At 38.4% G+C, this 12,078-nt stretch overlaps 1 protein-coding gene across 1 annotated transcript; it reads left to right on the plus strand.

Moving 5' to 3' along the window:
• The first annotated feature begins 398 nt into the window (after positions 1-398).
• LOC128652319 (fibrinogen-like protein 1-like protein) lies at positions 399-1,115 on the plus strand. The gene has a single exon (XM_053705255.1). It carries the CDS (start codon positions 399-401, stop codon positions 1,113-1,115), a length of 717 nt encoding a protein of 238 aa, XP_053561230.1.
• Positions 1,116-12,078: the final 10,963 nt, after the last annotated feature.

A 12,078-nucleotide genomic window follows, 5' to 3' on the forward strand; every position in this document is an offset into this window, starting at 1 on the left:
GTTTTTTGCTGAATACTCCTCAAGAGCACCCTGGCAGCTGCAGGACGGTGGTGAGAGTGCACATTCCTCTGAACTTTTGCTTATATATATATATAATTTATGAATAAATAAACATTCTGCTATGTGAATAACATTGGAATGTGAAAAATTCATATTTTCATGTGATATTAGCGAACTTGAGAAAATGAGATTGGGTTTGCGCGCGAGTACGTTGTTAGGTTTTTCCCCTCACTTTTCTTGCTCCATTGACATCTATGGGGGATTACGTTAACGTGGTCGCAATATTCTAAGTTTGACGTGTGTAAAAAAACTAGTTAATGCTCCACTTAAATTTCTCTGTTACCATTAACACTTTTTAGTGAAAAGGATTAACACAAATAGTTTTTTGACACCAACAGATGAGCCATCACATATTTGTTTGTAAAGAAGCATTAACAATTAACCTTATTCTAATCTACACTTCTTTTATAGAATTACCAAAAGACTGCAGTGAAATCCCTCTGTACAAGGAAAGTGGAGTGTATGTTATTCAACCAAAGGATTTGCATCCATTGGTTGTATACTGTGATATGAAAACCAAGAGCGGAGGATGGATTGTCATTCAGCGCAACAGTTTTAATTCAGAAATTACCTGGGATGAGTCCTGGAGCACTTACAAGTATGGATTTGGCAATGTGCAGAGTGATTACTGGTTGGGGGTAGAGTATCTTCATTATATCACCAAGCAAAAGGTGTATCAAGTACGTTTTATCATCTATGACAAAGACAATGAAGAGAAGTATGCTGACTACAACTTTTTTAGTGTTGATGACGAAGCCCATGGCTACACATTGCGATTGGGCAGTTACACGGGCACAGCAGGGGATGCCATGTCTTCTATGTCTACTGGAACCACACATGACAATATGAAATTCACAGCCAAGGACAAAGACCAAGACATATACAGTGCTAACTGTGCTACAAGTTATGGGGGCGCATGGTGGTACGCTGCTTGTTTTGCCTCTAAACTCAATAATAAAAATGCCATTCAATGGACTGGGCTGTGCAATGGAAATTGTAAAGGGTCTGTAATGCTTATCCGGCCTGCAGACTATTGTGTTTACTTGAACAAATAATACTGTAAATCTCTGTCATATCTTTTTAAAAACACAGTTTATGTTGGAAAATGATATAAAGGACAAGTGCAATGTATATGTTATAGAGGTCATTGTGCAATGGCAATGGTAGAATTCATTGTATGTAACATATTCATTGTATATAGACACTGAGCAGCTTATGGGGCAGATTTATCAAGGGCATAATGGTCCCTGATGCCCCTGTTTCTGTGCGAGCCTTCAGTAGCCTTAAGACCGCTACTCCAGAACTTGTCCACCTGCTCTGTGGCTGCGGACATCATTCACCCAATCTCATACGATCGGGCTGATTGACACCCCCTGCTAGCGACCGCGAATCTGCAGGGGCCGGCATTGCACAAGCAGTTCACAAGAACTGCTTGTGCAATGATAAATGCCGACAGCGTATGCAGTAACATAAATTACATTTTGAAGTATGAATTTCCAAGTGATGTTTGCACATCCAGTGCACTTAAATTACAATTCACGCTGTGCATATTTAATACCTTTCATTACTGTGCCGTTTACATACAAATTTTAAGTTTTGGATAAAATACTATTTTTGGTGAACAATTTTATTACGATTTTTGAAGTACGTTAAACAATAAAAAAATTCCCTAAGTGTTTTTGTGTGAATGGTTCAGTTATTAATTTTGTAAGATTTTTAAAATTTTAAAATACAAATTTTATTGTGCACTTTTGTAATATATGCATATCTTGACTTCCCCTTATTGAGACAACCTGGGTTTAGATCATTCCTCTAGGTAAATAGAAGTACTGATGTGCATTCTTTGATAATTTCCCAGGCCCAGAGAGCTTTAGTTCATCGTGCCAAATGGCCCCTGATGCCCCTGTTTCCGCATGAGCCTTAAGAAGCTGCTCCTTAACTGGTTTACTGCCTCTGAGGCTGCGGACATCAAACTGCCCAATCCTATACAATCGAGTTAACACCCCCTGCTAGTGGCCGATTGGCCGCGAATCTGCAGGGGGGCGGAATTGCACAAGCAGTTCACCAGAACTGCTTGTGCAATGTTAAATGCCGACAGCGTATGCTGCTGACATTCAGCAATGTCTGACGGACATGATACGTTTCAGCGTATCATGTCCGCCAGACATTGGTAAATCGGCCCCTAAGTCTTTTTCCGCAGTTAATGTTTATAGTTCTTAGTATGAATATTGTGTACTAACAGCTGGGAAATTAACCTGATAATAAAATATCTTAAACCACATTAATAAAACATTCATAAATACCATCTTCCTATGTTTTAATTTCCGTGTATAGATTTGTATTGAGAGCAAACTTTTTTTTAAGTTTTCTTTTTTTTGTTTATCACTTTGAACCCTAATAGTAAGCTGGAGTATTTTTTGAACAGTTATAAAAACAACTCCACAATAAATATGAACATTATCCAAGAAGAATGCAAAACATAATACGGATTGAAGAAATCATACTTGCAACTCATCCTCATAACCTATTTGCCAATCTGATCTGTGCAAATAAGTATGGGTAAAACGCTACACATATTGGGCTAGATTACAAATAGAGTTTTAACTTATCACGCACCCGCAAACGACAAATTTGCCCATTTAGGGGCACGCAATAAATAACCAACCATTACAAGTGGCTGGTTATTGCTATCATGAGCTCACGGTAGCAATTAGTGCTCAAAAAATTAACCAGAGGTCAGACCTCTGTCTAATTTTTTTAAATGTCCCCCAAATGCCCCGAAAATGAAGTGTGTTATGGCTTTACTAAAATGAAAAATATTGGCATCTTTTTTTTTTTTTTTTTTTTAACTGCACAAAGCAGTTTTTAGGGCTTAACGTTGGCGGTTTCGAAATGGCACTGAAAAGTGCCTTTACATTGCAGTATATGGGGACTGTGTGTTCCATGTAAATATACATGTATATGCTTATATACATATATTGTTATGTGTTAATATGTGTTAATATGCACATATATAAAATATATAGATATGGTGTGTGGAAGCAAGGGGGCGCTCTCAATCTAAACAAATGTAACACGATGTAATAAGAACAATAATAATGTATACAACAACACTCTAAAAATAAACAGCAGAATATCAGAATATATTTGCTGTCTATTCGCTGCGCAAGGTTCTCAGCCGTGTCTCATGGCATGAGAACGAGGCTCCCACTGGAGCTTATGGAACCGCTTTCCCATTCGCATTGCACCTCACTTGTAAAACCAGCGCACATTTGCGTGCGCTGGTATTACTAAGTTGAGCACAATTATACCTTTTTTAGAAGCGATATTTTGCGCTCAACTGGTAATCTAACCCTTTATCTTATAGTTAGAACACCACACATGGAAAAAAATAAATATGTAAACAATAATCAGCCAATTGCGATGTATCAGATAATAATCCGGTTTACTGATTGGCTGTGATGTCATCTTAAACACTAGAGTATCCCACGTGGGCCACAATATTAGATTGGACAAGGATAAAGAGTGAGAGCTGTTTTCAAACAATTAACATGATGAAACGGACAGGTGCCAATAGGTATCAAATGGAGAGACTACGCACAAACAGCACCGGCACACCAAAGAGGAAGCGTTATTGTGGAACGCGAGTCAGGGGTTCACAGGAGTGCTCAACTCTCCTTTTTAATTTGCTTACCTTACCAACAGTTGTTAAAATATATATAACATCTTTATGTATTGGATTAGGATTAGATTGCAGCAAAACTTGCATTGTAATGCTAATGTTAAACACGGCTCCTGGATTGTAGGAGCCTAGTTTATATTAATTTACCAGGTTTCTGCAGTAAAAGTAATATTGATATTAGCAATTCCTACTTCAGATTATTATTTTCTACATTGATATTATGACAATTTATAGAGTTAAGGTTTAAAGTGAAAGTAAACTTTCATCAATTAGTGCCCGGTTTTTAAAAATACTATTAAAAACAGGGGCACTTTCATTGATGAAAGTTTACATTGCACCGTATTTTTACAAATACTTACCTTTTACTTCTTCAAAACTGGATCGGCACCCCCCACATGCAGGTCCTCTGTACTTACATCACCAATGACGAAACCGGCTTCCTCCAATCACAGCTTCCCCCCAGAGCGTCCATCTCGTGAGGCCCTGCCGTGATTGGAGGAAACCGGTTTCGTCATTGGTGACGTATTTACAGAGGACCTGCAGGCGGAGGATGCCGATCCGGCTTTGAAGAAGTAAAAGGTAAGTATTTGTAAAAATACGGTGCAATGTAAACTTTCATCAATGAAAGTGCCCCTGTTTTTAATAGTATATTTAAAAACCGGGCACTAATTGATGAAAGTTTACATTCTCTTTAAGTGTTTTTAAAACTGTGTGGCTGTTTGTTTATTTTATAAATAATTAGTGTGCATGGGGATATATACGTTCTAAGGATCGGTGTTGCGGAATCTGTTGGCGCTCTACAAATAACCGATAATAAAAACAATAATTATACAATACAGGGTTTAGCACTATTTTGAGTTGTATGTCTATTTACAATTATTTAATAAAAAAATATCTGAATGTCTGTTTAAGGGTAAAGTAATCTCATTAGATATAACAAGAACCATCTCAGCATCCTGGCTGTATTCATTCACTTAAAGGACCATTAAATACAGTACAGTGAATTGAATAATCAACAAAAGTATAGTAAAGAGACAATGCAATAGCATGTACTTCAATTTGTCGGCCCCCTGTATCACGTGACAGTCATCAGCCAATCACAGAGTTATATACATATACACTGTGAACTTTTACACTGGCTCAGTTGTAGCTGGTGCCTCACAAAGTGTGCATATAAAAACTGTGTACAATTTGATAAGTAAATAGAAAAACTGCATGCTCTGTCTGAATTATAAAACTTTAATTTTGACTTTCATTTCCCTTTAAACATTATCCAAGCATGCAGAATTCATAAATACTCTGTTGTCCTTGTCGGGTCTCACTATTTCGAAGCTGATGATGTCTTTATTATTATCGGTTATTTGTAGAGCGCCAACAGATTCCGCAGCGCTATGTCTTGGGGGTCGATTTATGAAGCAGCGGATGCTGCTTCCGGCCCACTCCGCTTCAGTTCCGCCTGAAGCAGAAGTTAAGAAGCAGCGGTCCTAAGACCGCTGCTCCTTAACTCATCTGCCACCTCTGAGGTGGCGGGCAGCAATCAGCCCAATCGAATACGATTGGCTTGATTTGACACCCCCTGCTAGCGGTATTGCACCAGAAGTTCACAAGAACTTCTGGTGCAATGATAAATGCTGACAGTGGATGCTGTCAGCATTTATTGATGTGGGGCCGACATGATACGATACATCATATCATGTCCGTCAGCACAATAATAAATCGTATTCTGTTGTGCATATACTTTTTTGTGGACTGTTTCAAAGGGGGGTTTTCAAGATAAATGTGGATCCATTGATTATAATGAAGCTGATCTTGCAAATGGCGACTATGACAAGGGGCAGTTACAAATCTCTTTGAATTATGTAATTTTCAAATTGTGATGCTGTGGTGAGTTGTTTTTTTCACAAGATTTGAGTTTTACAATCAAGTTTTATTGAGTCTAGGCCAATGCTAATGTAGCAAATAAATGCAGAACACACTGAGAAATATAAAACCAGTCTTGATATTAATCCCCAATTTGTACATTTAACACATGGCATTGAGATGTTTAACAAAAAAACATGCCTGATTCTAGTTATATTCCTTTATTTCCAAACAAGATTATAACCTACCTCTTAGTCAGCCTCATTGCAATCATTTAAAAACGTTCAGTGGGTATTTCTCTAAGATTGTACATATTTACAAAGAGTGCAAGAAATAATCATCTATTGAAGGTTTCTATACATTGGCCCTCTGAAATGAGAGAAACCAAAATGGATTTACCTTATCTTTACTATAATTGACTGCTTCTTGGTTTCAGAAACCTGAACCTCTGTTAATACAGAAGTTGAAATTCTTAATCAAATGCAAAAACACAGAAATTCTAATTTTCATTTTTGCTTAAAAGGACACTAAACCCCAATTTTTTCTTTAATGATTCAGATAGAGCATGCAATTTAAAACAACTTTCTAATTTACTCATATTGTCAATTTTTCTTTGTTCTCTTGCTATCTTTATTTCAAAAGCAGGAATATAAGCTTTGGAGCCGGCCCATTTATGGTTCAGAACATAGGTTATGCTTGCTTGTTGGTTTGCTAAATGTAGCTACCAATAAGCAAGCGCTATCCAGGGTCCTAAACCTAAAATGGGCCAGCACCTAAGCTTTAAATTCCTGCGTTTTAAAGATGGCCTTAACTGAGTGGAGACATCATTGCTGTCAATGAGGGAAGAAAATAAATAACTATGGCCTAGATTTGGAGTTTGGCGGTAGCCGTGAAAACCAGCGTTAGAGGCTCCTAACGCTTGTTTTAGGCTACCGCCGGTATTTGGAGTCAGTCAGGAAAGGGTCTAACGCTCACTTTTCAGCCACGACTTTTCCATACCGCAGATCCCCTTACGTCAATTGCGTATCCTATCTTTTCAATGGGATCTTCCTAACTCCGGTATTTAGAGTCGTGTCTGAAGTGAGCGTTAGAAATCTAACGACAAAACTCCAGCCGCAGAAAAAAGTCAGTAGTTAAGAGCTTTCTGGGCTAACGCCGGTTTATAAAGCTCTTAACTACTGTGCTCTAAAGTACACTAACACCCATAAACTACCTATGTACCCCTAAACCGAGGTCCCCCCACATCGCCGACACTCGATTAAATTTTTTTAACCCCTAATCTGCCGACCGCCACCTACGTTATCCTTATGTACCCCTAATCTGCTGCCCCTAACACCGCCGACCCCTATATTATATTTAGTAACCCCTAACCTGCCCCCCTCAACGTCGCCGCCAGCTACCTACACTTATTAACCCCTAATCTGCTGTCCGCACGCTGCCGCCAGCTACATTATAGCTATGTACCCCTAATCTGCTGCCCCTAACACCGCCGACCCCTATATTATATTTATTAACCCCTAACCTGCCCCCCTCAACGTCGCCTCCACCTGCCTACACTTATTAACCTCTAATCTGCCGAGCGGATATCACCGCTACTATAATAAAGTTATTAACCCCTAATCCACCTCAATAACCCTATAATAAATAGTATTAACCCCTAATCTGCCCTCCCTAACATCGCCGACACCTAACTTCAAGTATTAACCCCTAATCTGCCGATCGGAGCTCACTGCTACTCTAATAAATTTTTTAACCCCTAAAGCTAATTTTAACCCTAACCCCCCCTAAGTTAAATATAATTTTATTCTAACGAAATAAATTAACTCTTATTAAATAAATTATTCCTATTTAAAGCTAAATACTTACCTGTAAAATAAACCCTAATATAGCTACAATATAAATTATAATTATATTATAGCTATTTTAGGATTATTATTTATTTTACAGGCAACTTTGTATTTATTTTAACCAGGTACAATAGCTATTAAATAGTTAAGAACTATTTAATAGCTAAAATAGTTAAAATAATTACAAAATTACCTGTAAAATAAATCCTAACCTAAGTTACAATTAAACCTAACACTACACTATCAATAAATTAATTAAATACAATACCTACAATTATCTACAATTAAACCTAACACTACACTATCAATAAATTATTTAAATAAAATATCTACAAATAAATACAATGAAATAAACTAACTAAAGTACAAAAAATAAAAAAGAACTAAGTTACAAAAAATAAAAAAATATTTACAAACATTAGAAAAATATTACAACAATTTTAAACTAATTACACCTACTCTAAGCCCCCTAATAAAATAACAAAGCCCCCAAAATAAAAAATGCCCTACCCTATTCTAAATTACAAAAGTTCAAAGCTCTTTTACCTTACCAGCCCTGAACAGGGCCCTTTGCGGGGCATGCCCCAAGAAATTCAGCTCTTTTGCCTGTAAAAAAGAAACATACAATACCTCCCCCCAACATTACAACCCACCACCCACATACCCCTAATCTAACCCAAACCCCCCTTAAATAAACCTAACACTAAGCCCCTGAAGATCTTCCTAGCTTATCTTCACCCTGCCAGGTTCACCGATCCGTCCTCGGAAGTCTTGATCCAAGCCTCTGAAGTGTTGATCCAAGCCCAAGCGGGGGGCTGAAGAGTGACGTCCATCCTCGGGCTGAAGTCTGGATCCAAGCGGCGACTGAAGAAATCCATCCTCGGGCTGAAGTCGGAAGTCCATCATCTGGATGAAGTCTTCTATCAAGCCGCATCTTCAATCTTCTTTCTTCTGGAGCGGAGCGGAACCATCTTCTTCCAAGCCGACGCGGAACATCCTCTTCAACCGACGACTAGACGTCGAATGACGGTTCCTTTAAATGACGTCATCCAAGATGGCGTCCCTCGAATTCCGATTGGCTGATAGGATTCTATCAGTCAATCGGAATTAAGGTAGGAATATTCAATCCGATCCAATCAGCCAATCAGATTGAGCTCACATTCTATTGGCTGATCGGAACAGCCAATAGAATGCGAGCTCAATCTGAAGACTTCCGAGGACGGATCGGTGAACCTGGCAGGGTGAAGATAAGCTAGGAAGATCTTCAGGGGCTTAGTGTTAGGTTTATTTAAGGGGGGTTTGGGTTAGATTAGGGGTATGTAGGTGGTGGGTTGTAATGTTGGTGGGGGTATTGTATGTTTCTTTTTTACAGGCAAAAGAGCTGAATTTCTTGGGGCATGCCCCGCAAAGGGCCCTGTTCAGGGCTGGTAAGGTAAAAGAGCTTTGAACTTTTGTAATTTAGAATAGGGTAGGGCATTTTTTATTTTGGGGGGCTTTGTTATTTTATTAGGGGGCTTAGAGTAGGTGTAATTAGTTTAAAATTGTTGTAATATTTTTCTAATGTTTGTAAATATTTTTTTATTTTTTGTAACTTAGTTCTTTTTTATTTTTTGTACTTTAGTTAGTTTATTTCATTGTATTTATTTGTAGATATTTTATTTAAATAATTTATTGATAGTGTAGTATTAGGTTTAATTGTAGATAATTGTAGGTATTGTATTTAATTAATTTATTGATAGTGTAGTGTTAGGTTTAATTGTAACTTAGGTTAGGATTTATTTTACAGGTAATTTTGTAATTATTTTAACTATTTTAGCTATTAAATAGTTCTTAACTATTTAATAGCTATTGTACCTGGTTAAAATAAATACAAAGTTGCCTGTAAAATAAATATAAATACTAAAATAGCTGTAATATAATTATAATTTATATTGTAGCTATATTAGGATTTATTTTACAGGTAAGTATTTAGCTTTAAATAGGAATAATTTATTTAATAAGAGTTAATTAATTTCGTTAGATTTAAATTATATTTAACTTAGGGGGGTGTTAGTGTTAGGGTTAGACTTAGCTTTAGGGGTTAATACATTTATTAGAATAGCGGTGAGCTCCAGTTGGCAGATTAGGGGTAAATGTTTGAAGTTAGGTGTCGGCGATGTTAGGGAGGGCAGATTAGGGGTCAATACTATTTATTATAGGGTTATTGAGGCGGGAGTGAGGCAGATTAGGGGTTAATAACTTTATTATAATAGCGGTGCGGTCCGGTCGACAGATTAGGGGATAATAAGTGTAGGCAGGTGGAGGCGACGTTGTGGGGGGCAGATTAGGGGTTAATAAATATAATATAGGGGTCGGCGGTGTTAGGGGCAGCAGATTAGGGGTACATAGGGATAATGTAAGTAGCGGCGGTTTACGGAGCGGCAGATTAGGGGTTAAAAATAATATGCAGGGGTCAGCGATAGCGGGGGCGGCAGAATAGGGGTTAATAAGTGTAAGGTTAGGGGTGTTTAGACTCGGGGTACATGTTAGGGTGTTAGGTGCAGATGTAGGAAGTGTTTCCCCATAGACAACAATGGGGCTGCGTTAGGAGCTGAACGCGGCTTTTTTGCAGGTGTTAGGTTTTTTTTCAGCTCAAACAACCCCATTGTTTTCTATGGGGGAATCATGCACGAGCACGTTTTTGAGGCTGGCCGCGTCCGTAAGCAACTCTGGTATCGAGAGTTGAAGTTGCGTTAAATATGCTCTACGCTCCTTTTTTGGAGCCTAACGCAGCCATTCTGTGGACTCTCAATACCAGAGGTATTTAAAAGGTGCGGCCAGAAAAAAAGCCAGCGTTAGCTACGCGGGTCGTTACCGACAAAACTCTAAATCTAGCCGTATATACTTTAATTGGTGCCAGTGGGTTCATTGATGTCAGTGGGAGGCTGGTAGTACTAAAGGTACTTACCTGTGGTGTCCAGGACTGGACATGTCTGCTTCTCATCCCAAGCGCAATGGCACTCTGATAGACCCACATCTCCATGCATATGGAATTCTGGGTAATGGTCATTTCCCAGCTATTGTGTTAACATTAAAACTGTCTGTGTCAGACCAGCAATTTGTTATATTGGTGGGGCTGCTCTTACTGTAGCCCTCCCACATTACACAGTATTCACTATACTGAGCCTTGTTTATGTCACTTCCTGTTTCAGCTAGGGTGGAAAATTCAGTTACAGGAAGAGAGTCCATGTCAGTTCCTAGCTATGTGATCTGTGATTTTATCATGCTGCACTCACAGGTGTAATAACAGTAGTTATAGGCCTGTTCTAGAGATATGTGAAATGTTTCTGTTTGCTTCAACCTCAATGCAACATTTTAAAAGAGTTTGGTAAATTCTGGATTTTACTGAGAATGAAAGCACAGGATCTCCCACATGTCTAAATCTCTTCATATGCAAAGTTGTGTACCCCCAGTGATCAGTTATAGAGAGCCCAGTCTGCAGTGTACATTGTCACCTCCAGAGATTTATTATAGAGTCCTACTACAAAGTACATTATCATCTCCAGAGATCTGTTATAGAAAGCCTTGCATGCATAGTACATTGTCATCTTCAGATATCTGTTATATAGAGTCCTGCCTGCAGACTACATTGTCACCTCCAGTGATCTATTATATAGAGTCCTACCTGCAAGTTACATTGTCACCTCCAGAGATCTGTTATAGAGAGTCCTACTACAGAATACATTGTCACCTCCCGAGATCTGTTATAGAGACTCCTACTACAGAGTACATTGTCACCTCCAGTGATCTGTAGACTCTACTGTTCAATTATGCATACAACCTATGCTAACTTTACTTTATAGCAGTTCCACTCCTCCATTGCTATCCCCTGAACCCCCTTAGCATGTAAGCCTAAGAGTCCAGCTGTTTGTAGATCACCTTCTTAAGAGTGGATTACAACAGTGCAACTCTTGGCAGGGCCCTCTACCCATCTGATCCCTTTAATTGTTTTGTTGTACTCCCCTTTGTTTATAGCGCTGCGGAAACTGTTGGCGCTATAGAAATAACCGATAATAATAATAATAATAATAATAAAAGAGAGTCCTACTACAGAGTACATTGTCATCTCCAGAGATCTGTTATAGAGAGCCTAGCATGCATTGTACGTTCTCACCTCCAGTGATCTGTTATAGAGAGTCCTGCCTGCAGAGTGCATTGTCACCTCCAGAGATCTGTTATAGAGAGTCCTACTACAGAGTACATTGTCATCTCCAGAGATCTATTATAGAGAGCCTTGCATGCATAGTACATTGTCATCTCCACTGATCTATTATAGAGAGCTCTACCTGCAAGTTACATTGTCACCTCCAGTGATCTGTTATAGAGAGTCCTGCCTGCAAACTACATTGTCACCTCCAGTGATCTGTTATCGAGAGTACTGCCTGCAGTGTTTATTTTAAGTTCTGGATGTCAGTGCAGAGAAGACATTCACCAATATGAAGAGAGACTAGTTAGGGATGTAGACAAACTGTAGTATTTTCTTTTAAAAAATAATAAACATTCATAATTGATCATTTTTGTAATGATTGAAGGAAACTAATACATTTTTTAGTAAACCTCTGGCATAGTTTTCCTCCCCTTTAAGTGAGT

The sequence above is a fragment of the Bombina bombina genome, chromosome 3 (genome assembly GCF_027579735.1).
Source record: "Bombina bombina isolate aBomBom1 chromosome 3, aBomBom1.pri, whole genome shotgun sequence".
Lineage (NCBI taxonomy): Eukaryota > Metazoa > Chordata > Amphibia > Anura > Bombinatoridae > Bombina > Bombina bombina.